The sequence below is a fragment of the Gracilinanus agilis genome, chromosome 5 (genome assembly GCF_016433145.1).
Source record: "Gracilinanus agilis isolate LMUSP501 chromosome 5, AgileGrace, whole genome shotgun sequence".
NCBI classification, from domain to species: Eukaryota; Metazoa; Chordata; class Mammalia; order Didelphimorphia; family Didelphidae; genus Gracilinanus; species Gracilinanus agilis.
Genome location: NC_058134.1, coordinates 139,219,134 through 139,246,829, shown reverse-complemented (window position 1 = coordinate 139,246,829; position 27,696 = coordinate 139,219,134). Strand labels below are relative to the sequence as shown.

General features: G+C 33.9%; 1 protein-coding gene across 1 annotated transcript; it reads right to left on the bottom strand.

Annotated features, from left to right (window-relative positions):
* Nucleotides 1-379: 379 nt before the first annotated feature.
* On the bottom strand, nucleotides 380-27,696 carry TFEC (transcription factor EC). The gene is made up of 6 exons (XM_044677251.1): nucleotides 27,621-27,696; nucleotides 19,006-19,120; nucleotides 17,347-17,403; nucleotides 10,352-10,427; nucleotides 2,554-2,701; nucleotides 380-1,542 (listed from the first exon to the last, which is right to left on the bottom strand). Exons 1-6 carry the CDS (start codon nucleotides 27,684-27,686, stop codon nucleotides 1,162-1,164), a joined length of 843 nt encoding a protein of 280 aa, XP_044533186.1. The 5' UTR covers nucleotides 27,687-27,696; the 3' UTR covers nucleotides 380-1,161.

Sequence of the window (27,696 nt, the reverse complement as noted above, 5' to 3'; positions counted from 1 at the left end):
TAGAAATAAATTGAAGTTTCAAAATCTTTGGTTCACCTAGTAATATCATCATCTCCATCAAGGACTGTTTAATTAATACCTAATGTTAATCACAATCATAACTTTTGAAAGATGACCTAGTAAAGAACAACTTGAAAACATAATTTGATACTCATCAAAATAAACTTCTAGTCATAATTTAATGGCATAAATCAACCACTTTTCTTTCCCAATAAAGAAAAATTATTTCTGATATTGACTAAAAAGTCAGAAAGAATAAAGAGAAAGAAAACAAATAGCACCAACATTCTTTTTAAAACAAACACTTTAGAGATGATGTGATATAAGGTCACTTATTAAAATATGGTTATCATGAGTAGTGGAATGGGAAAATTATATATCAAGTTTCTTTGTTCTAGACTGAATGTATCTATCATCAACTAAACTGTGAGGCTTTGAGGCTAAATGAAATGAAAATAGCTAGAAGAATGAAGAACAATTTGTTAAAGTGCTTGGGAATTTTCAGCACTGCTTTGGAAAATGTCCAGTGTTTACTGTAGATTTAATTCTAATTATCCAGGGGCAGATGTTCCATTTTGTAATACGCCTCCATTTGGCTATGGGCTCTCATTAGCATGTCCACCAGAGGGCAAGGGGGAGCCAATGAACCATAAATCTGTCAATCTAGCTGCTAATAAACTGATTTTATTTTTTAAGTTGGGCAATGGGCAAGATAGAAATGAATAAGGAGTGGTTTCTTGGTTTTGTTGACTGTAATTGATTCTGTCCATAAGCACTTAGCTCAGTTTCTACTTTCAAACTTCAGTGTGCTACTAACTCTAAAGTAGAAGTCTATTTCCTATGTTTATTTCTTAGATATAATTTTCACACATCCTTTCCTGGGAACCATTTCAATATTGGTTGAAAATTGCCGAAAGAAAGAAGTATCCATGCAAATGATATAACTTTAGCCAAAAATATTTCTCCAACTTAATTTTTGCATCTTCGAGCAGTCTCCTTTGCTTCAAAACTCCTCAAAACCCAGCTTGCCATGAACAACTTACTGTTATAAAAATTAAGCCTCAGCAATATACCAGACTCAGAGCATAATCACATAGCACCAGCATAGAATTTCTTCCCAATATGAAGATCAGGTCTGTTCAGTTTTTTTCCTTTCTTTTTTTATAGCTCATCTCCATCATCTGAGCTAAAACTACTTCTCCTACTGCTCTCTTTAGATACTGTAGGTGAAGTGGCAGAGAGCAGAGGATCTGTTCCAAATGGAGATATTGAATCATCCAGTAATATATCATCCAATCTTTGTTCCTCTTTCAAGGCAGCACTAAATGATAAATCAGTAAAGTGTGACAGGGGATAAGAAAAAGCTGTGGATCCATCGCAGAGGTCAGTTCTTGATCTCTGAGCCAGAGTCAGTTCTTGGGAATAATCTACTGAATTATCCTCCGGATAGGTCTGATGATTGGAGGTATGGGCAACCAAATCAATTGCACTGTGTGGAGATATGACGGGCAGACCATGTGCCCGAGCCTGTATTTCCAGTTCCTGTAGTTAGAAATAAGAATTCAATAAGTACTTTCAATATAATAGTCCCCCAATGGGATCCATACAATTAATAGGCATTCATCATATGAGCTATTGTGCTATTAAACATTACAATATTAAAAATTGCAATTCTACCCCCACCATGATAGAAAGCAGGCTATTTCTAACTAAAAAGAAAAAGAAAAAGAAGAAAAAAAATCCATCTCCCTTCCTCCCACCAATCCTGTTGTTCCCTGGAACCCCTAGAAACCCAAGATAATCCCATATTTCCACAGAGCCCCTTGAAGGTTGTGGAAAAATTGATGATTTATTCGTATTGAATAACCTCCCACAACAGTCCTGGACAATTTTATGTAAAGCTAGCAAGTACTTTACCTGGCAAATATGCATGCCATCTTAAGGGGAAGAAAAAAACCTTGAGGGGTAAGAATTATGGAAATCCATATTCGGGTACCTGTGTCACATGTACAGGTGATGAGTGACTTAATATTACCTGGCACAACATACCCCGAGGCAAGCCAAACCATCGGAATGTTATTAAAGGAAAAAAAGAAGGGGAAGAATTTAGTGTCCGATATTATTTGAGAAACAAATGTGGTACTTAGTATAATATACACATACACACACACACATACACACACTGTGTGTGTGTGTATGTGTGTGTGTGTGTGTGTGTGTGTGTGTGTGTGTGTGTGTGTGTGTCTTTTAGCTGGAAATATCCTGTGTGAGTGGGATAGTGACATATTCCTGAAATTTTGTGATTAGTCCTCCAGATGCATATATTCTCCCTTTTAAGGTCATCATGGTTTTGGATTTTCTAACTAAAACCCAACTGAAACAAGCTGAAACAAGCTGCTCTATGAACTTTTGAAGGCATTTCAAATTGTCCTTCATGGAAGAGGGAAAAAAAAGTGAATAAGGAAAAAAAATAAATGAGTCCAATGAATAAAACCGAGGACAGGAAAAATGGTGCATAAGCTTCGTGGTTCATGGCAACATTCATATAAAAACCTGAATTCGAAGGAGAAGCTGTCGGTTAACCAGCTCTAATTTCTTCTGCCTGTGTTCTAATTCTCGGGCTCTCTGTTGTTCTTTTTGTAACCACTTGATGTACTCCACTGATGCTTTTAAAATAGTTCCTTTGTTCCAGCGCATATCACTGCAGAAGGTAGAGATAACCTTTTCACAATTGTGCATGTCAGCAGAATTCATAAGAACTTACAAAATCTTTTACATTAATATGAAATAATGATTTACATGACTATTATTCACTCTTAGATATTATTGCTTCTGAATAGAAATTTTAATAGAATAGTTAAGAAGCCCTTATATAGTAAAATTAATCCCTGAATGAAAATAAGTGTCAAAAGAAAGTAATAAAGTGACTTTTTGTGGGAGAGCTAAATGCAATATCATGATTCTACCATTACAGTTTTTATATTTTTAGTGAAAATTGCTTTTATTATTAACTCTGAGATTAAAATCTATGTGCAGTATTTCTGCATTAATGAACTAGGAAATGTACATTACTGAGGACTTAAGCCTAAATTTTTTAAGATCATTTCAAATATACTACTCTCTTTACCTGACTTTCTAATAAGGTTGCTTTTATGCTTGTTAGAAAAAAATAATAAAAAAAGGTCCATACTGGTGCCGATTCTCATTGATTGTGTAACAGACAAACCACACAGTTCAGTGATTTATTATTATATTACTAATAATGCAAAACTTTCTTAAATCAGTTAACAAAACTTTCCTTACGAACTGCAGCAAAACGATTGAAAATGCTAGATATTTATTTGAGATCAGTTTTGTAAAGTGCTATAAACATAACTGTTTCAAATCATGGAATTGTAGAGCAATCAGAGGCCATAGATGAGGTTAGCTTGCCCAAGCCTCTTTTAAGGTGAGAAACCTGGGACCCAGGAAGGTTGTGATTTGTCCAAGGTCAAGTACATTAATTAGTGGTAGAAATAGCATTAAAACCATAGCTTCCAGATTCCGAGTCCAATTTGCTTTCCAATAAACCATCAGGCTTCTCACTTTCTGTTAATCTTTCAGGTTTGCATGATGGAAATGTGCATTTTATTAAAACACATATATTTTTATTACAGAAGAAATTCCAAATCTGAAAACATGGAACAGACCATAGATTTTAATTCCTGAGAACATCTATCAGTAGAGTCAATGCCAGATGAGTATTTGCATGCATGCACTGGAAAGTAGGCATAAATTGTATCATATTAAGCAGATCTAGTGAAATCCCTGGCTAAATTTCTAGCTGATGGGACAGTAGAAATTTTTTTATATAAATGCAGCATAAACAAATAAGACAATAATGAAATAAAATTAGATTTCTTTCAGTGTCCATTTTTTTGAAGCATAGTAGATTTCACTCCTGTAAACTATACATGAAACACATTGAAATATCATATATAGTCTTCTAAGGTTGAGTAGTGATGCTTAGAATGAATGCCATCTGGCTTGCAAATGAATTTTCTGTGCTATGTATAAATAGTATGTAGACAATGACTTTAGCTGTTACAAAAAGGAAATTTAAAAAAAATCAATGTCATATGAAAGTCAAGTAATTCCTAGGGTCCCCTTCTTTATAAATTCACTGGGACATTATAAGGGTATGTGGGAAAGACACAATTTCTGTAACTTTTTGGAAGCAGAATTTTTTTTGGTCTTACCACATCACCTGCTTCCTTGATCTATCGTGGTACCACACAAAGAGTGGTAATGTCACAGAAGTCTGAGTTGGACTATTATTCCTACTACTTAATACCACCTGTACCTAACCTTGGGCAAATCACTCCTCTTCCTCATTAATAAAATGAAGAGGTTGCACTAGATGGTTCTAAGGTTTCTTCCGTTTCTGAACTTATTATCCTAATAAAGGAATATTGACCACTTTTAGGTTATGTAAGGGAGGACCTGTGGCTGAAAAATATGGTAGACTCTGGAACTAATGATTTCAGTATGAGCAAGAGAAGTCACAAAATGTTAACTCTTAAGCCATCTCCTCTGCTTTATGTTGAAAAAAAAAAAACTCCTTTGCTGACTTAGAAGCTTTATCTTATGTGGTTTAGATGATGGTAGGAACTATATAATTGTGGATAAGAAATATAACTACTCCTTACCTTCAACTCTTTACAGGGTTACCAATTACAAAATAACTTCAAAAAACACAAAGCTTGAAATTGGTTTAATCCTCAATATCCCTTTCTTGAAAAAGGGGTTTTCAGTCTGATTAAGAGATTTTCATCTGTCAATTAAGGGAATTTTAAACAACTAGTAATTAGAGAGTGGTATCTGATTGCTTTGAAAAGTGAAATCTCTTATAAAACAGTGCCTCAAGATGACCATGAGGAATAAATAACTATCTAGGAAAAAATTGAAAAATAAAATATTTCTTTCACCCCTTCACCACACCTCAAATTTAAAGTATTTTTCAAGATTAAAAGTATGGTTTTGCTAGCACCACTCCCAGCTTTTACACTAATGCAAAATTAAAATAATTTCTAAAGATAATCCAGGAAAATTAAATCAATATCATGGTTTTAAAATAATCAATTTTATAATGTACACATTATGGCGAGTGTCTAATATCATGAGGAAAGATCAACTAGCATAGTGAATGAGGATTCTTTTTTTACTTTGCCATCATATAAACAACCTCAGAAAATAAACAACAATAATTGAGGAAATCTCTAGAGATGGAAAAAAGCCTTTTCTTTGTAGGATAGTTCCCATATGACAAGTTTAGATGGTAGAGAGATTGCCAAAGAGTTTTTTCATTAGTAAAAGTATTGCTTTGTGGCATTTTTTCCTTCCATGTCATGTTTTTCACTTATAAGCTTTTCTGCTTCAAACTCAAAGTATCAAAAATGGTGCAATGAAATAATTCTTCCCATAGAGTCAAAAGGTCTAAGTTCACATTATTGGCTCAGGTATTTACTGTCTACATGAATAGGGATGTCATAATTTCTCTGAGCTTTGGTTTCCCCACTCATAAAATTAAGATTATGTATACCAACAGAGTCAGTGTGGCTTAGTGCATACAGAACTTGCCCCAGAGTCCAGAAAATCTAGTTTCAATTCTTCCTTCTGGGCACATACTGCTTTTATGATCCTCCAGAAAATAATGACACCCTTCAGTACCCCAAGCAACTCACTCTACTAGAGGTTTCAAACAAGGTCTTTATTTGCATCATAGACATTCTTCACTGGGACCTCTCTATACCAACAAAATTACAGGTGTTTTTGTGTGCATGTATACACACATATATTGTGTATACACATCTGTATACATAAATAGATGTGAAATAAACTGGAAAGGTAGTTTGGAGTCTGAATGTGATAGGTTATGGATAATTGAATGAGTTTCGATTTCACTCAAGAGGAAACAGAGCTCCAATCAAAGTTTTTGATCATGGGAAGAAAAAAAACTATCCTTTGGGAATATTGAATTAACAGAGAAATCAAGAGCCAGTGGTAATTTTGGGGAAAAGTTAATAAGTTGGATTTTGGACATGTGGGGTTAGATGTCCAGAAAACAGTTGGAATGGTATGGTGTCAATTTCTTAACCCTTCTCAATTCTTTATGATAATAATACCCATTTTCTTACTCTTCCTTACATCTGATTCTACATCACTTCAACTCTTTCTTTTCACTTGCCCCATTGCTGAAATACTTCCGTTCCTTAACAATACCTCCTAACTATCCTCAAAATTCTCCTAAAATCCCACATTTTTCAACCAGTATTTTCTTAGCCTTCTTAATGCTAATGCTTTCTTTCCAAAAATACTTTCTACTTAGCCTGTATCTATATTGTATGTGTATAATTATTTGCATGTTGTCTACTCCATTAGAATGGGAGTCCCTCGAGAGTAGAAACCATATTTCTCTCTTTTTTTTCTTTTTTGCATCTCCACTATTTAGTACACTGATTGGTACATATATAGTAAGTATTTAACAAATACTTGTTTGACTAACTTCTCTCTAAGATAAATAAGTCTCAAGACTAAAAAATCATTTGACTGTCATGATACTTAAAGTAGACATAGGCGCATGCCTGAGCAACTAAGCACAATTTTAAAGTTAGTAGTCAGTCTTTATTCCCCCACCACCATCCTATTTTCCCAGGTCCACTGAGTCCCAAGTTTCCTGACTTTGAAACTCATCAAGCCTCCTCATTAGCTCATGATGTTTCACTCCAAACTCCCTCCCACCCTGTTTTCTATTCCTTCTACTTTTCAAAGGAGTAAAAAATAGTATCTAGATAATAATACATTAATTAATATTCATTAAAAGCTAAAGGAGGGGACAACAAGGTGGCTCCGTAGATTGAGAGCCAGGTTCAAAGATGAGAGGTCCTGGCTTCAAATATGACCTCAGACACTTCTTAAGTGATCTGGGCAAGTTACTTAATCCCCCTTGCATAGCCCTTACCATTCTGCTTGGAACCAAAACACAGTATTGATACTAAGAGGGCAGGTAAGTGTTAAAAAAAAAAAAAAGGCTAAAAGAAAAGCCTTCTCCCTGTTATCTAATCAGACTTTTCTTGGTTCCCCTCTCAAATAACATGGGAAAATTTTACCACTGGCTACAATACAACTTTAGATAAGGCTGTGGCAATCTTGTATAGTATTATAAGTAGGAAGGAAAAGAAAATTTTTTGACCTGGTACAAGTATGACACTCTATTTCAGAGGTGGATATCACAGAGTAAATTATTTGTTGATTGTGGTTTGGTATCTACTATGGTAGTGGAGAGACAGACACATATCCTGGGATAGAGTTACCCAGGTATTTCTGGACAGACTCTGACATAGTAGAGAAGAAAGTGCAGAAGACCAAGAAGTGCTCACCGCAAACTTCCATTTGGAAGCTTTTTTAAAAATATATATTTGGGGGAATTTTTTTACAATGTCTTCTATTTCTTATATCATCAAGGTTGTCCCAAGTATCTGTCTCCCTCCCATCCACCTAGAGCCAACTCATAATAAATAGTACTTTTTAGAAAGGAAAAATAACTAGGACAAGCAATTGGAATATTGAAAAAGTCTGAAAATATGTGCAATGAGTTCTCCTATGAACTTCCCACCTTCACAAAGTAATGGGTTGGGGATGTCATTTAATATCTCTTCATTTGTTTCCCACTTGATCTTAATAATTTTATTACATTCATTTTTTTTATTTTTTGGTTTGTAGCTATTCTTTCCCCTTATATTGTTGCAGTGTGGGGGCAGCTAGAGGTGGTGTGGTGATAGAGCAGATAACCTGGAGGCAGGAAGACCTGAATTCAGATCCAGCCTCTGACACTTAATAACTCTGTGGCCCTAAGTAAGTCAATTAGCCTCTGCTTGCCTCAGCTTTCTCATATGTACAATGAAGATAATAATGGCACCTATTTCCCAGGGTTGTTGTGAATAAAACTGTAAAATCTTGAATGTAGGAAGTTATATATAAATGTTACCTATTTTATTATTGTTATTATTGTTATTATTACTGTGTATATTGTTTTCTTGGATCTGCTTATTTCATTCTCCAACAATTTCACATAGATCTTTCCATGCTACTCTCTATTCATTTAGACATGTAATTTCTTATAGTACAGTAATATTTCATTAAATTTATATACCACAACTTGATAGATTGTTCCCCCAAGTGGTGGGCATCTACTTTTTTTGATTCTTTGCTATCACAAAAAGTGCTGAATTGCTTCCTATTTTAAAAAATTATTCTTAATAGGTGCTAGCTTTATTGTTTCTGTAATGCTAAAAGCCTTCAAGTGCTATCAGCACCCATTAAATTCAGCACCCTGGGGAGTTACCTTGGCCAAGTAACAATTCTGAGGGATTAGAATTAGACCTGTAATTTTATTGATGTAGACAGTTCTCAAGTGAGAAAATTCCTTCTTTAATATACATTAAAACCGTCTTTTCACCTTAGTCTTGAGTTTTGCCTCCTAGATGATTCACAAGTGGCTTGCTTAGGCTCAAACAGCCAAGGTCTATGAGAGGGAAAACACAGGTCCTCCTACTACTTCACCATTCATGTTTTCTCTCTGAAGTAAAGGAAATATTTGAGGCTCAAATAGATGGACTGGTTAATGGCCTTGAAGCTAGGCTTACATATGAAACCTATGAGGATGTAATCAAAATATTTATGATTAAACTAAAAAAAATGTGCCTATATATGAAATAAAGCAACAGAACTAATAAATTGTTTTTCCTTCAAAAATATACAAACAACCTGAAATGTTTAGAGTGCCATTCCTTTATTAGCATCCCATTCAGGCATGTATTTTTATGTTAAATTTACTTGCCATGTGATACAAAATGAGTTTAAACCATCATTAATGGGTAGCCTCATTTTACTGTGTATTAATCTACTGTCCTTTTTTTCCCTAAGTAAATCTAAATTTTAAATTCAAATTCACCACACCATCATGTAGCTTTGTATTTCTCCTCCTTTTTCCCTTTTTTTGTGCATCTTTGGAGTATTCAATTATAAAATAACAATCAGACTCATGTAAAAATTATAGGCAATATGGTCTAATGAAAAGGGAACCTCAACTGAAATCTAATATAATCTTGGACAAATCACTTATCATCTCTGGGTCTTAGTTTCCTCATCTATAAAAGGACTGGGAAGGTTGACTAGATGCATCTAATAGCTTTTTGAGATTGAAATACCATAACCCTATTCCATGTTCTTCTGTAAGTTTACTAACATTAATTTTTAACATTTTAATTAGTTCTGGTTTTGATATGTTTATATAAATTCTATTAGAGCAATTAGATTCAACAAGCATTTATTAAGGACCTATTTGTTAGGCATGGGGCCAAAAATATGAAAACTTTCACAATTTCCTTACTCAAGAAGCTTTCATTCAAATGGTTAAAATAGGACATAAAATCATATCAATATAATACAACATGGAATTTGATGGGGGGGGGAGGGTGAGGAGAGATCAAAAGCTTTCTTAAAAAAAGAAAATTCAAGGAAACAGAAGCTTCTTTTAGTTTATGTTATTGGGGGAGATGTGATAGAAGAGAGGAGATCTACTTAAGATCTCAAAGGAAAAGAAAGATTTCAATAGCTACATATGAACAGAATCTATTGCAAGAAGGGATAAATTTATAGACCTTGAATAGTTACATGTTTTACATGTAACAATAGAATATGTTAAACTCTTAGATGTAGTCCATTTAAAAGTTCCATATTGATAGTTTCCTAAGACTATGTAAGAATAACATAACCAGTTGAAAAGTAAAGGCTTTATGGAATAAACTAGCTTCTTAGGTTGCAGAGTACCAAAACTTGGCTACTAAAACTTTACTTCATTGTTTGACTTACAGGAGTTAAACACATAAAAAACAACTTTTCTCCCTCCTATATCTCCAGATCTTTGAGACAACTAGGCAGTTCAGATTTTCTCCAAAATAGCCCGACAATATTATTGTTGATGTACAGGATCATTATCAAACAGGTTAAACTAATCCACCTTCCCTATAACATTAAGTCTTCCCATTGGGATTGACAGTATGTTTCCAGATATAGAAATCCACTAAGACCTAGAAGGAAATGACCTACTCATTTCCTAGAGACTTATAAAACAATGCTCAGTGATGACATTGACCATTAGCAGCTGTCAGCCTGGAATGGATTTTTTAAAATGGTTTCTATAATATCCTTATCTTTTCCTTGAGCCACCTAGTTTCCTAGTCATTGGTTCTCCCATTTTTTCCAGTATTGAAACCATAGACATTATTATAGAAATGATTGTTGAACTCACGGATCATTAGACTTTGGAATAAGAGTGCCAAGCTCCTTGATTCGGTAATTAATATTGTACCTTCTTCTTCTTTCAACTATTAGAAAAGAAACATTATTGATTATTCTCATTAAATCAGAGTGCAGTTGTAACTAGATATAAACTTTTTTGAAGACTTCTGAAAAAAGTAGGCAAAGATTACGATTTTGTCATAAAGAGGTATAGACAAAAAGGGGGAAAAAATGGATGTGATAGCTCTAGAACCAGAAATATCCTCATACTGGGTATTATTTTAAGAATCCCCAAAAGGTATTTTTCCATTATTTTTTTCTGTACCATGTGTAATCTAACACCCATATGAGTTTTAACTTTGTGTGTATATGAGAATAGGTGTCAATATATACACCTATTCTCATATATATATATAAATGGGCTTGCAAAGGCAGCAACACTATAAGGAATAACATTTTACAAATGGAGCTCTTATCCAAAAATATGTGAAAAAAAGAAGATAAACTAGTCATTTAATAAGAGTGATGGGTTATCATTAGCCAACCTATGTGCTCCATTGATATATTCACGACATTAACCTATAACCTAATACCTGCCTTCTGGGAGGGGGGGCAATTGGAGAGAGAGGAAAAAAAGAATGAGATGTAGATTTTTGGATATGGGTAATGTAAAAATATGTTTCTTTTGAATAAGCAATTTATTATTTATTATACAATTACAAGAAATCACATGTATTTCATCTAGTTATCTAATTATATGTTTATGTTATATATCTGTAACATAATGTAACATATGTAACAAAATATGTAATTGTATTATGTTAAATGTTGTATTATGTTTTATAGGATCTTGCTTCAGATCCTACCTCTGCTCCTTACTACATTAAGACTTTGGAAAAGTCACTAATACATCCTTGGTTTTCTCAGTTTCAAAACAGAAGATTGTATTAAATTATCCCTTTCTTCTTTAATCTATGATTTTAAAAATAGAATAAAGAATCTTCTATAAAGGAAAAGGAGGGAATGCATCAAATCCCCCAAAGTAGATAAATAAGACATTTTAGAATTATTTGGATCTGTTCTTGAGAACAATTGGATCAAGAAAACTTTTGAGAAGAGCAGCTCTCTTAGTGAGCATACTGCCTAAAGCAGGGGTCAGCAACCTTTTTGGCCATGAGAGCCATAAATGCCACATTTTTTAAAATGTAATTTTGTGAGAGCCATACAGTGCTCACAGTGCATGCTCCTGTAACAGCGCCTGAAAAAAAATTGACTTTATGGCTCTTGCAGAAAGAGCCATACGTTGCCGACCCCCGGCCTAAAGCAAATCATTACTAAATGATTTCATCTTTAGAAATATCCCACCAAAATATCTCTAAATATATATCACAGTTGATTCTCAACTAAATGGTCTTTCTTTTTGTATCGCTGTTTTTTGTTTTGATGGGCATAATTTGAGAAAGGGTTAAATATCACTACTTAAAAATTTAAGAGAAGAAATGTTAAAGATAAGCCTAAATAACAAAAGTAAATTATTTCACAGTGCATCTTAACTAACAAATATTAGTATAGCCAAACATTCCCTTCATATATAGGACATATTTCAAAGGATAAGGTTCAGTTCTTGATAAAAAGGCTTGGTACTATGTCAAAATATTAAAAATGGCTTGAAGTTCCTTCATAATCTGTTAGTTTGATATTTTAACTCACCTTACACAAAATATCAGTTATTAGATGTGTTCTGTAAAATTTCCATTTTGATGGTTAATTAGAAAGAGAAATCTAGCTGCCAATGTTATTCAAATATGTCTTTAATGTTGAATGAAGAGTATTGGGAAATGTATTATACTTTCAATAATGTGTGGAAAGTGTGTATGTTTTCAATGTTCAGAATAATATGTTAAATTTATTATGTTGTAAAGATAAGTTATATTCCAGTGGATGAAAAAATTTTCACTACTTTATAAAACAGCTGCTATGACACCCCATAGCAGCAAACTAAAACTCTTAAGAGTCATGTACCAATATTGTTTTAAGTTAAATAACTCTTGCTTGATATCTAAGTTCCCAAGATAGAAGAAAATAGTAGTTATTAGCAGCCTACTTGATGGAGAATTAAGAAGTAAGTGTTAAAATAAGAGAACCTAGTACTTCCCAAATGTATTCCCTTTCTGATGAATGAAAAGAAATGAGATAGTGATGGTTCAGCAACATGTCCTGACCTCTGATTCCAATGAGCAGTTGAACCAAGTCCAGAACAGATGCAGAGAAGAGTATTCCTTTATTAGTACTAAGAGTAAGAAGAGCCATTTCTTAAAGAACACAGTATGGTACTTTAGTTCATAATTCAAGTAACAGCTATCTCACATTAGCTTATCCAGGAGAACTGTCCAACATGAAGTCCTTAATGCTACAGGAGCTTCTGTTCCTGGGGCTAATGTCTACTTGTGCTTTGAAGAGAATGAGTCATTTTATAAGTCTCTGAATACATCAGTGTGGCTGTATGTTTCAACATCATTTCTGAGTGAATTGTAATTTGTGTTGGTGGTGTCTATAAGAGGAGGTCAGGGCCCCCCTCTGAAGTTCTTTTCTACTGTGGACTTCTGTGAATCTGCAATTGGCCATGACAGTATATAAACTGCAGAGATGGGAGAGGAAATGTAAGGCCGGAGTCAAGAGAGTTCAAATTTTAATTAAATATACTGAACTGAGCCATGAGCTGCCATTCTTCACTCTAATGCCAAGACTGCAATATGTCATCATTATATTCAAATTTGAAACATGTTTTCCCCATAAAAATTCAAGCACATGACCTTCAAAAAAAGAGAAAAATTACTCTAACTTAGAAGAAGCCCTCGAATTATTATAATCTTTCCCACTAAATGGTGTCTCAGTTGGCTTGGGCCATTTACTAAAAGAGTTACTTTAAAAAATTCTTGAGTAGGTCAGTTAATAATGAGCACATAGTCAGCTAGTTTAATAGCAGTTTCTACTTCCAGTTTCTTCTATTTAATGCTCCTAAACACAATGCTCCAGGTCAATAAGAAGTAATATAAGAGGATATCTTTAATCACAATGTTAGTATAAAAATGAAGTCAATGCAGTCCATAGTATTGTTCTCATACCATCCCACCTCCAAATCCCTTCTGCCATTATCATCATTTATAAGCCCACAGGTTATAGTTCCTGTGTTTCTCTCTTCTATCTACTATTAGGAGCTAGAAGAGCAGCATTTAAGTTTTACAAATCACTTTAAATTTATTCTTATTTGTATGCTATGTAATAGACAATCAAATGTATTTGAGAAGAGTTCCAGTGTTTAGTCAGCCTATGTTTCCCATACTCTTAAGTCTCCTAAACTTTCCATATGCCCTGCAATAGATCTTTCTCTTTTTAAAAAAGGGAGTTTTATTGATATCTTTTTTTTTTGGGGGGGGGGGTTTGCATCTCTATAATTTTCACTTGTATTCCTCACTCTATCAAAAAAAAAAAACCATCCCATTTAAAGATGAGTATTTTTTAAAGCCTAAGACAGTAAGAGGAAAAAGCCTACATGACTTACCAATACATCAAAAAGTCTGAGAATGTGTGCAATCGGTAACACTTATAGACCTTCTATCTCTGTAAAAAAGTGAGCTGGGAGCATCTTCTCATATCTCTTATTTTGAGTCCTGCTGTTTCTTTATAATTTTGCAACATTCACTTTTGATTGGGTATCTGAATGTGTTTGGTTATTCTTATCACTTCTATTGGAGTTACAGTATATGTTGTTTTCTTGCTTTGCATCAGTTCATATACATCTTCCCATACTTTGTTGCATTCATCATTTCTTACAACATAGTAATAATATTCCATTATATTCATGGACTAAAATTTGTTTAGTCATTCCCTAATTGATGGGCATCTATTTTATTTCCAATTGCTTGCTATCATCAAAAGTGCTACTATAAATATTTTAATGAAGAAGCTTGCTTTCTTCTTATCAATGGCTTTTTCAGGGTTTAAACTCAGTAATGAAATCACTGGATAAAAGAATATGGACGTTTCAGTCACTTTATACATAATTACAAATTGCTTTCCAAAACGGTTCTCCCAATTCACTACACTACCAACAATATACGAATATTCCTCTCTCCCTGCAATACTTACATCACTGACTGTTGCCATTTTTTGGTAATCTTTGCCGGTTTTCAGGATAGGAGATAAAATCTAATAGTTGCCTTTGATTTGCATTTCTTTTGTTAGTGTTTCATATGACTATAAATAGTTTTTAGTGCTATTTTAAGAAAAAAAAATTTTCTCCTCCTTTGACCAAATATCACTAGGATTAGATCTATATTTACTTGCTTATTCTTCTAGCCTATTTCTTTTCTTTGGATTTGTTGCTGCTGGGCTCTATGCATTTCTGGGGAATGTGTGGTCTGAGCTTCCTTTTACATCTTTTTGCTGTTTACAGTGTTCCCAAGATGATATGACCCAAGGTAAGGTTTACTCACATCCTTCTTGGTCTAAATTCTGCAAGTTCCTAACCCAGGCTTCTGTCTGTTGGCTTGTTCCTGCATGGAAGATGCAATAACTTGTGGCTAGACTCCACCACTATTAACCCACAAAGCTCTATAGGTTCAGATTGACTGAAGTGAAGATTCTGTTTTAGTCTGGGGCTCCTTGTTATTCTGTTGAATACTTGTATACTGGGCTAGAGACTAAAACTGAGTCTCTTCTCTGCCCTTGAGAACAGAGCCACACAGCTACTTTTTGGTTCTGAAGACTTTTCCTTGCCCGTTACACAGATGGGACCCAAGATTGCCATTGCTCCTGCCCCCTTTGGATCTGTGACCCAGATATGGATGAGTGATGGCTGCCATTCCTGTAACCTGGGCTAGTTCAGGGATCCCTGAGATCTCTTCCTGCCCAGTGCTCAATCTATGCCCTCTTTCAGTCTCTGGATTCTGTAATACAACTGCTGGGAGTACTCCTGAATATATCCTATTCTCATTATCCCAATGCCTTTATCTGTCTCCCTCAGTTGCCCTGGTCTGAAAAAAAAAAACCTCACAGTGATTAATTATGTCTGGTGTGTTTTTTATGAAGGAAATATGGTGACAAGGAAGGCAATGCTATTTACTTTTACTCCACCATCTGTTTCTAATTGTTTATGCATCTTGAATACCTATCCCTTATCAGAAAAATCTGACAAAGATTTGTTCCCCTTCCATTTGACTTCTCTTTTTATCTTAGGTGGATTAAATTTTTGTAGAAGTTTCAGTTTCATTAATCAAAGTTATCCATTTCATCTTTTGTAATTGCCTCTATCTTGTTACCCATAGCTGTGAACGATCTGCTCTTCTGATATATTTTTTAAATACTATGACCTTTAAAATTAAAATCACATCCATTTATAATATATTATTGCACATAATGTTGGTCTAAGCTAATTCTGAAAGACTATTTTTTATAGTTTTCCCAACAACATTTACGAAAAAAATTCTTTCCAAAGTTATTTGTTTTCCACTTTACTAAAAACTGGTGTGTTAAATATCATTGTTTCTGTTTCACCCTGCTGTAGTCTATTCCATTCAGCCATCTCTATTTTTAAAACTATATCAATTAGTTTTGATGTTCGCTGCTTTATATTTCATCATTTTCCTTGCTATTCTAAATCTTATTTTTTTTAAATAAATTGCCATTATTTTTATCAAGTGCTATAAAAGATCCCTTTGATCATTTGAATGCTATAGCATTAAAACTGTAAATTAACTTAGGCACTCTTGTCATTTTTGTTCTATTGGCACTGCCCAGCCATGAGCACCAAATATTGCTCCAGCTATATAAAAGTTCTTTATTTCTTTAAAGAATGCACTGACAACACCTCAGACATGCATTCCTGGAAGTGAAGTTAAAAGTTAATTTCTTCTATTGTGGAAGGCTTCTAATCTCCAAACATTGTGAGGACATGTGATTTGTTGATGGAGACCATCCTTTATTTCTCACCTCTCACTCTTATCATTTTGTTGAATTTGTTTGCTAGGACAATGAGCTTTCATGCTCATTTAGTCAAGCTCACTTGAGAACTTAAGTATACTGTACATTAGTTATGTATTATGAAAGACACAGTGTTGCCAACATACTCTTTAAAAATTATCCTGTTTTCTCAATTAGCTATCTATTAGAGGATACAATTGATCAAAATGCAAGCATGAGCTATATTTGCAGGGATTACACTGGGGAAAGGACTGTGATATCTTTAATATCAATAGAGGAATCGGGTACAGAAAGAAGAGATGGTTAAAATTCTTTTACTTTAAAAGATTGCAAATTTCCAAAGGCAGTTTTATTGGTTAGAAACCATTGCTTCAGTGAGCCATAATACAGTTTAATAAAAGTAAATACATTCAACTCAGCCATACACACTTTAACAGAGAAGTGATAAAGAAAGGTAAGCAGAATTTTTCACTAAACAAAAAAGTCTTGATGCTTATTTTGAGTATCATGTGTAATAAAATCCCAGAAATTTGCTGTTAGAAAAAAAGACATATTCTGTGCAAAGTTGTCATAACCAATATAATTTCATGAAAATTTCTTTAATTTATTAGAACCAAACATTCTTGTAAAGTCATGAAATTTTGTTGTAATGTTTTATCTACTCTTTCATCTATTATGTGCCACCTCCTTTCCATCTTTACCCACCACAGAAAAACAGCATCCTGTAATATAATTTTAGCTATCATTCTGTTTTTATTAACTTATCTAATGATATTATACAGGACATGCTTATATAGGTTTAAATATTTTTATTACAAGTACAAACATTTTTCAACATTTAAAAAAATTTCCAGTTTCAAAATCTCCCTCCCTCCTCCACCTATACAATTAATTAATATTCATTTGACATGAAGTAACTCAAAGAAGAGCATTCAAAAGACAGCATAGTATTTTAGTTCCATCTATTTAGTTCCATTTAGTTTTCAATCTGTTTACTTTTATTAGAAAAATATATATACTCACTGAGATTATGATTGTCCTTTTTTTGCCTCTCTTTTGCCAGAGCCCGAGTATCTGTTTCTGATCAAAAGCAATATTATTAAAATATACTTTGATTCTATCTGTTTGGATAACTTTACTTAATGTACTTAATAATATAAAAAGATTAAAATTAAGTGAAATTATATTTTCTTAGATGACAGCACTAATCATGCATTTTAACTGAAATATTTGCAAATTTAAAACTTTTATATATCATAATTGAAATTCATAGAATCTCAAAGGTCCTATTTGAATCACAGGGGCTTAGAAGACCTATATTCAAAAAGGGGAGGGGGCTTTCCCCCTTGCTCTCAAATATATAATATTATTATTATTGCCACTTAAATTTTCCAAATAAATCTATATTTCTACATCTCTTTGAATTGAATTTTATTTTAATTTCATGGCCCTCTTTTTGAAAAACTCATTAGAATTAATCCAAGAAATAACACTAAAATTCTAAAATTTTTAGATAAGTATTACTTCTTAGAAAAATAACCCTATTGAACTAATATTTTCATGTATTCTTTTTTTATTGGACAAGTATTTTAAAATATACTTATTTGTACATAAAAATAGAGATATATACGTAGATCAATTTATCATGTTAGGCAGGCTATGCCTAATATGCCTATTTATGGCATTGAGACTCAAAGGGAGAAAAAAATTATCACGTCCTTAAGGAATTAAGTATAATTTTAATGTCAATATTTTGAAGAACATGCTGAGTCACTAAACTAGGAAGTCAGTGTAACCATTTAATTTTTTCTATATATTTCCATTGTAAAACTAGAAAAAGATCAAGAAATATGGGTACTGGCTCTGAGAATAACCAGAATTGAGAGAATTACTCTTGTTCTCTGGCTGCATTTCTTTCTGTGCAATATTAATAACAGAAGAGATGAACTCTAAGTTCTTTTTAGTCTCTAGAAAGTAGAAGTGATTCTAAATTCCTAATTATTCTTCATATTTTTTGGTGTAATGGCAAAATGCAAATGAAATAAGTGTCACTTCAAAAGAACAAAATTAATTCATTTGTTCATGACACTAAATAATCATTTGACAAATATTTTTCACCAATTTAACTTTTTGTTTGTAATCTAATTTTGTTTTGCTAAAGTATTGAAATAGTTGAAAAATGGAAAACTTCTTTCAGTTTGTTTTAGGTGGAATGATGTAGGTTTAGGAATATGCAGTTCACCCCCCCTGCCCCAAATAGCTCAACCTCCTTGTTGGGTCAGTTAATAATGCAGTGAAAAACCTATGTGGCAAGAGAGGGGAAAGAGCACACTGAGTTTTATCTAATTTAGCTGGCTGAGTTGGTGTGATTTCAGCAAATATATTGTCAAAAATTGACCTTTTGCTATTTTCATTTTATTTATTTTACTGTGATTTAACCATTTATCCTTCAAAGGAATATTCTATATGTCTGTTCTGCTTTATTTTTAAATTCAAAGTTATTTTGTTTTCCCAATTACATGTAATAACAATTTTTAACATGTGTTTTCCCGAAATTATAAGATCCAAGTTGTCTCCTTTCCTTCCCTCTTTTGGAGATGGTAAACAATTTGATATGGGTTATAAATGTATTAATCTGTTGCTATTTTTAGAAGGATATAAAAATAGCATTTGCATTATTACCTGGAGTTTCCCTTTTCACAGGTTGACTTCTTGGACAGGAGGCATTGGTAAGTCCCATATTAACTGGTGAAATCTCCTGACCACCATTGTACACATCCAAGATGCTTCCAGATAACTTAGTGCAGTAGGGAAATAAGAAAAAAAATGTATATGTACATATATATATATATATTTTTTTTTCAATCAGGATAGGTTAATGAAATCAACCCCCACTGCTACTTCTAGTATAATTTTAACAAATTTTCTATTCATTACGTTTTGGTAAATCTTTATCAGATAGCAATAGAATAGAGGTATTTGGAAGGATAAAACATAACCTAGAGGATGAGTATTTTTCTATGGAGGCTAAAAGACAAGCTCTGGTGCTCATGGAAACCAGTTGTTCTTGAATGTTGTTAAATATGAGAGTTTAGATCTATTCCATAGCTTAGCTAAAAGTAGGAACAATTAGGAATCACAGCTTGATAGAAATGAATAGGCACATCAGGATAGATGGAAACTTCATTGCAAATCAAGTTAAAAGTGAGGAAGATTTCTTGTAAGGATTTGTTAAAATGCTATTTTATTTAAAGTATAAAATTATTGTATTAAATAAATGCTTAAAATATTACTTTAAATACTAAATAAATGCAATCAAGCATCTCGTGTTCAAAAGGAATATCACATGAAGTTAAAGGAAACTTATCTTCTTTTCTGAAGTTCTATTTTTCTTGTTATAAACAGTTCTGTTGCAGATAAACTCTTGGCTAACATTTTCCTACTTATAATAAATGTATGGTCCACCCAAATGGAGCAAAACTATGTTACTTAAGGTCCTTCCAAGAGAATGATTCTGCAGCATGCCATTACTTATGCTCAATTTGAAAAAGCCACCAAGACAGTATTAGAAAATCTGTTCATGTATTTGAACTCCCAAGAAAGTTAATTTCAAAGCATGCCTAGAATCTACTGCGACTATTATTGAAGAATAAGCTGTATTTAATATGAAGGATCTGAACGTTAAGCACATTTCCGTCTTAAATAGCTAGATTTCATTTTATAAAGTGAACCAAGAGGGCGCAGCTGGGTAGCTCAGTGGATTGAGAGCCAGGCCTAGAGACAGGAGGTGCTAGGTTCAAATCTGGCCTCAGACACTTCCCAGCTATGTGACCCTGGGCAAGTCACTTGACCCCCATTGCCTACCCTTACCACTCTTCTGCCTTGGAGCCAATACATAGTATTGACTTCAAGATGGAAGGTAAGGGTTTAAAAAGAAAAAAGAAAGTGAACCAAGAACTGGACAAAGAACAGACTTCCTTCATTCTTCACAATCTAGGCATGGTCTTTTTTTGATTCATCTATCCCCCTCTCACTATCCACCCATATCTCTTCTCTCTTTTCACTACTAAAATTCAAGAAAGCGTACTCTCTTTCCAATTTCTAACTGCAGTCATAGTAAAACCCACCATTCCTGATTTTTGTTGAAGTCTTTTCAATCTTATTTCCGAGTCCACCACTCAACTGAAATTGCTTTCTCAAAGAGTACCAGTGGTTTAGATATCACAGCCTTGTCTAGAACTCATCCTTTTTGTCTTTTCTGTGATTGTATATATTGTTAAGACTAGAAGATCACAGATATAGAATGTTTCAAATGCCTCTTTTCTTCCCTGGCCATCTCACATTCTACCTATCCTTAGTCTATCTCATCGGATCTCTAACTTTCAAAATGATATTCAAACCTCACTTTTGACATCAACCTTTTTTCTGATACCCCACCACCATTAGTGCCCTCCCTCCCCAAACTACCAGGAATTTATCTTGATAGTATCAAGTACTCAGCCTCCCATCCCAGCCATTTCCACAGCATATCTTCTCCACTCTGCCAATCCTCTTCCCTTTCTCCTAACCAAAATCTTGGACCATTCTGGGCTTTGATTGGCATACTTTTTTATTTATTCTAGCTAAATACAGATGTCCACATCACTTTGAGGCTATTTCCAAGCCATGCTACTGGGTGCTCATATCTCCTCCCCTGCTTTCTAGTTCCTCTTTTGTATAGTGTCCCCCAAACCCTATAGGATATATGCTTCTAGAGGGCAGAGATTATCTTTTTTGCTTGAATCTATATCTTTAGTACTTAATATAGATCCTGCCATCTATACTATACAAAACAACTAAGGAATGCTTGTTTTATTAATCTGCTTTGTATTTTTGGGAAGGTATACACTTAGACATAGGGGCAGCTAGGTGGGACACTGGATAGAGTACTGAACCTGGAATCAGGAAGACCTGACTTCAAATATGGCTTCACGTACTTACTAGCTGGGTGACTCTGGGCAAGTCACTTAACACTGTTGGACTCAGTTTCCTCATATGTTTAATGAGCTAGAGAAGGAAATGACAGATCACTCCAGGATCATTGCTAAGAAAACTCCAAATGGGCTTATGGAGAGTCAAACACAACTGAAATGACTGAACAATACTTAAACATATAAGGATTATTTCTGCATTACATGTAGGTAAATTCTTTGAGAAAATGACTGTTTCATTTTTGGTTTTGTACCATTTGTGGTGATCACAATGCCTAGCACTTAGTAATACCTAGTAAATTTGCTGTTTGATCATTGGAGTTGAAGGCGACTTTTGCAAATTGTCCAACATCATTCAGGTTTTAAGGGGGAAAGCTAGGATTTGATTCTATGTCCTCAGAATTCAAGTCTAATGACCTTTCCAGTGATCCATGTGACTTGGTTTCCAGGGTAAAGTTCTTACAATTGTTCTTGGCTTCATCATTTAAGTCTCCTTTTTGACTATGTCATTCACCTCTTTGTCTCCAGCCCCCCATTAGTATATGCCCCAAGCTCTGACCTGAGTCCTTCTTGCTTGTTTTTCTTCATTCTCTCCTTTGGTGATCTTAATCTAATTTCATAATTTCAATTATCGAAGCTACTTAGATAACTCCCAAGACTTTGTATCCAGACCCTTCCTCTCTCCTTAACCTCCTCTCTGAAAATTCACTCCCACATATTCTACACCCTCAAATGTGTTCTCAACATCTTTAACTGTATTTCTAATAGGCCAGTCAAACTTGAAATATTCAGACGAATTTATCATCTTCCTCCCAGGCTCAAAACTTGAAACCTCTTTGACTCCTCTTTATGCTCTTCCCCCATATCCAACTGGTCATGAAGTCCTGTTGACTCTCTGCATCCCTCTTTTTCCCTAGTCACATCACCATCACCATAATTCGGACTTCATTTCAACTTCCCTGGACTATTGAAATGTCTTCCAGATTGTTCTCTTATCTCCATTCTCTCTTTTTTGCCAAGTACATCCTCTACACAACTACCAAAATAATCTTTCTACTATATAGGTCTGACCACTTCACTCTTCTGTTCAAAAACTATGAATGGCTCCCCTTTACCTTTAGGGAAAATGGAAAATTCTTAGTTCGGCATTTAAGGCTCTTCATAATTGGACTCTAACATACATTTGCTATGTTATTTCATGAACTCTACAAACTGTCACACTTAGTATGTAGCTATTCCCTAACCTCAACATATTGACTCCTCTCTTTATGCATTTGCTTTCCCTTTAATACAATGCATATGACAGAACTTAACCCAGTTTGCCTCTGTCTCCTCATCTGTAGAACAATTTGGAGAAGGAAATAGTGAACCATTCTAATATCTTTGCCAAGGAAACCCTACGATAGAGTCACAAAGAGATGAATATGACTGAAATGACTGAACACAAACCAATATGATAGGAAGGTACTTTCTTCTCATCTCTCTGTTTAAAGAATTTTATTATTATTATTATTCTATTACATAAATATTTGAATAAATATAAAAATTATAATTATAATTATATAAAATTAATTATAAAAATTTAAATATATATTACATGTAATATAAATTTGTAAATATATCATGTAATATTATTTAATTTATTCCTTCTTGGCTCACATTGAAAAATTTTTCTTTTCCACATACCCCCCTCAAACTCCCCAAATGAACCTCACTTTTATATCATATATTCCTAGAACAACTCATCTGGATTTCTCTTTTATTCCCAATCTCTACCCATTTATTGTTATACTTAACTCTGCCAAATCATATTCCTACCACATATTTATCAATTTAATAGGGTTTATTATTCTCCCTTCATGGAGAAATCATGGCATTTTAATCTTTCCCTTCCCAGCACTCAACACAATACCCTCTCCATAGTAGGTATTTAATATATATTTGTTCATTTAAATCATGCTTGAAGAGGATTCTCCATTTTCAACATTTTACATAACAAAGTTTTACAGTGGAGGCAGCATGTCATAGGAAGACCTCAGACACTCACTAGGTATGTGATATGATTTTGGACAAGTAACTTAATCTTTGCCTCAGTTTCCTCAATTGTACAATGGGTATAAAATAGCACCTATCCCCCTAGATTGTTGTGAGGATAACATGAGATCATTTGTAAGCTTTCTGCCCTTTAGTCAGCATTGTATAAATGCTTAATCCCTCTCCCCGCTCCTGCTCCTCACACATATTGCCTTATGGCCCTGGAAAAATTGCTTCACCTCATAGGACCCTAACATGAACACTCCAAGTTGCCAAGAAGATGGTGAGCCTCATTTGGTAAATGGAGTTTCCTCACCTGTAACTCCCTATACTAATGAAATCCAAGCTCCAATCTCTGAAATAATAACAGACAAAGATGAAAAATGGAGAAATCAGGGCATCATGGATAGAGAACTGGCCTTGGAGCCAGGGAGCCCCGAGTTCCAGTCTTGCTTGAACACTATCTGGATCTCTCTGAAAGTCATTTCACTTTGCAGCACCCGAAGACTATGAATTTTACAGAAGGCGACTACCTGAATTAGAAGAAGTTTCCTCAACTGGGAATTCCCTGAAAATCAATAAAAGGTTGTGAGTCTATCCTGGTAAGTTTGTAAAATACTTTGCATATGTTCTCTCATACTAGTCTTCACCATAGCCTTCTGATTGATATCCTCACCTTAAAAGATGAGTAAACTGAAGCAAAGAAAGGTTAAATTCCTTGGCCTGGGTCACACAGCTAACAAAGCATCTGGGGCAGAATTCGAGCTCCTCTCAGTTCCAAGTGCAGTACTCTTCCACTTAGATGCCTCTATGGTTTTCTGAATTCATGCTCTACCAAGTGCTGAGTTAGAAACGCTACATTTATGGGTCTGAAAAGAAAAGGCCCAACTAAGCAATATCTGGAGAGATGTATCACCACAAGAGTATTCACTAAATAATGATTTTTCTCCTATAGCTACCCATAAAAACTAAAATCACCTAATCACAGACAATGTGATCTAATTCAATGCAGGGAATTCCCATAGTGATACTAACATAAATCTTTGAAATCTTAAAGGTGAAGTCACAAGTATCTCTCTATTCTAAGGTTCCCATGATCAAAATTTTAATTTATTGATGTAATATTGCCTCTTCTTCACAATTCAAATTTATTCCCTGTTTCATTTTTTTTCCCATTTAAATGAAGATAGACTTTTACTGCCATCATAATCAACATCAGCATAATATCATGATTGTGCAACTTTAAAAAAATTTATTCAAACATATTTGGCCCAATATTGAATATTTTATATTTAGGATATGTTCTCACTTAGGAAAACTTAAAATTTTGTCATTAGGCTATTTTAAATTTTCTTTTATTTCTGGGAGCAGTTCTCATGAGCTCCTTAGTCTCCTTTCTCTTCTTTGGCAGAAGTTGCCTTGTCTGTCTTTATTCTTTTATAGAATATGGTCAGACTCTTCTCATTGACCTCTGTAGATTTGAGCTATTCAATTCAACAAACATTTATTAACATATACCATGCACTGGGAACTTAATTAATGCTTGTTGATTTAAACTATCAAAAATTTTGCCTCAGACAGGAAGTCTTGAGTTCATGTCTGGCCTTGACAAAAATGGTTGTTTGGCCCAGGCCTTATGCATTCAAAGACTAAAAGAAAAAAAAAATTGAAGGAGATTTACTGCTATTCAGGAAAGATATTAAAGGTTGGGAGAATAACATGTATATGGATAAATATAAATTAAATGAAAAATGAATACAAAAAAAATTGGGGGAAGGGATAGGAAGATCAAGTTCAAGAAAGGGAATATATATATATATACATATATATATATTTATGAGGTGCCACTTGAAGTGAGTGTTAAATAAAACTCTAAATTTTACTAAATCCAAGATGATTGATCATATGTTAATTTTCCACNCATATATATATATATATTTATGAGGTGCCACTTGAAGTGAGTGTTAAATAAAACTCTAAATTTTACTAAATCCAAGATGATTGATCATATGTTAATTTTCCACACATAAAAACAAAAAATAAAAATTACATCTCCCAACCTTACCTCTCACATGTGCTGGAGATAACATTTATAATGCTCTACATCCCTGGAGGTCTTCAAGTTGATGATGGAGTATTACTTGTCAAGGCAGGAATGAGAGAGCTAAGATGGAGGACCACTTGTCAAGGCAGGGATGAGTGAGCTAAGATAGAGGACCACTTGTCAAGGCAGGGATGAGTGAGCTAAGATGGAGGACCACTTGTCAAGACAAGGATAAATGAGCTAGATCATCACTGAGGTCCCTTTCAACTCTGAAAATCTATATGATACATATTTTGCCCAGATGTCCCATAATTAACTCAAAATTAACATGGACACAGAACAGTTACCTCTCTCATTTCCCTTAAAACCTCATACCTTTTTCACTGCTCCCATTTCTATTAGTGCGACCATTATTTTCTAGTCTGCCCAACTGCTAACTTATTATTTTTTTAATTTTTACTCTTTATCTGCTATTCATAGTGGGTCACTGAGTCATGAATTTTTTTTTCATTCACAATGTCTCTCAGATTTGGGAAGATAAACTAGAGGTATGAATGGAAAGCCCTATGTTCTCCATTCCCATGATAACAGAGTTCATTCATGTCTAATTTATGGTCTGATAACGTTCTTCCTGCTCTCAACTCTTTCTCCCTTCCAAGCCATCCTTAATAGTAGAAAAATAATTTAATAATATTTTAAAATCACCAACTTTATCAAGTTACTTTTCCACTCAGGATGATAATATGATTCTCTATTGGCAATCACATCAAATCTAAACTCTCCCTAGCTTTCAAGGTCCTTTATCACCTGGCCTCATCTGATCTATCTATCCACATCTCTCCTGCTCCTCCCCAACATTCAGTCCACTCTGGTCAGGTCACTCTTTGTTTAATCTACTAACCTTGATGCAAATGTCTTCCATTCTCCCTTCTACAGATGAAAATTCCATTCACCCTTTAAGTGCCAATCAGGGGAAGTTGCACCTCCATTAAAAAGGCTTCCTTGATTATTTCAGTCCATTGATCCTTGTCTGCCTCTTAAATTTCTTTTTCATGTATTATATGTACCACAAAGGCTAGTGATTATTTTTTCTTAAGATTTTCATTTTGTCTTTAAGTTTTTTAACAACAAGGATTATTTCTTCTACTATTGTTGTTTCCCAGAGAGCACTTTAAAATGTAGTGGTAGAGGATAAATACTCAGTAAACAATGAATGATTGATTGAAAGGATACATGATAAGGTCTTCAGACATAATGCATCCTTTGTCTCCCTGAAACACTGAGGAGAAGGCTGATTGGGTTTTTAAGACTGTTTCTTGGCTCCTCAGCTTTGCTTTTCCACTGAAGATACAGCCATACTATTACAGAAAGGGGTTGATGGGAAAAGTTAGCATGAGGCTATTAGGTTGAACAACTGGGGACATAAAAGGAAGATAAACTACAAGCATAAATGCAGAACTCAGTAGGGGAGCATGTACATGTACAATGTATGCATACATGAAAAGCTTAGCTTTTCAAAGATTAACACATTTTCCTTTGGGGCTCCTATTCATTTAAATGCAGTAGACAGTACTTTTACAGTTTTAGGATGCACTGTTGAGTTCAATCCTGCCTCATATCTGTTTGCCAAAGCCAGGCTCTGAGGTTCAGATGATAAACATTGAACAGAGAAGGAAGGCCTACTTATTTTTTTGAGTACAAATAATGCATAAAAAATCATAGAAAAGCAAATTTTAAAAACCAATTTCTTTCCCTTATAGTCTGAGTTGAGCCAAGAAAATACAATGTAGGAGAATAATAATTTTACTCACATTCTTTTAACTTATATATGCTTATATGTACCTTATGTATGTCCAATATATTTATTAAATATAGGCAACAAAATGTAATTAATTTAATATTTAAGTACTTGAACAAATAGCATATAGTTCCTTCCCAACGTGAATCTAAGTTTAATGTTTACTCTTTAAACAAACAAACAAACAAAAAGCCAGAGCAGCATGTTACTTTGGTTCTAACAAGCTTATAAAAAATAAAACATAGACTTTTAACATTTTCATAAAATAAACAGCACTAAACTCAATCAATTCAGACACGAAAACCTGTTAATAGATTTAGCCTCTTTCCATATGCTCCATTAACCTGTTTTAAAGATAAAAAATTGTTTCTAAGATTTTAAATTTCAATTCAGCATTTACTGCACTTTTCAACTCAAAATGCTGCAAGATATCCAAAATGCACTTGCTCACCAGTCTGAACTTTGGAGAGTCTATAACCTTCACAATAGCAATGGCTTTTTCTTTCTCCTTCACCATTCTCTTTGCC

Excerpts from the sequence above, each read along its gene's own strand:
- TFEC (XM_044677251.1), bottom strand. The coding sequence starts at position 27,686 with ATGGTGAAGGAGAAAGAAAAAGCCATTGCTATTGTGAAGGTTATAGAC. Across the intron at positions 19,121-27,620 it reads ACTCTCCAAAGTTCAGACTG|TTATCTGGAAGCATCTTGGA; the intron begins GTGAGCAAGTGC and ends TACTGCACTAAG. Across the intron at positions 17,404-19,005 it reads TGTGAAAAGGGAAACTCCAG|AAACAGATACTCGGGCTCTG; the intron begins GTAATAATGCAA and ends GCTTTTGATCAG.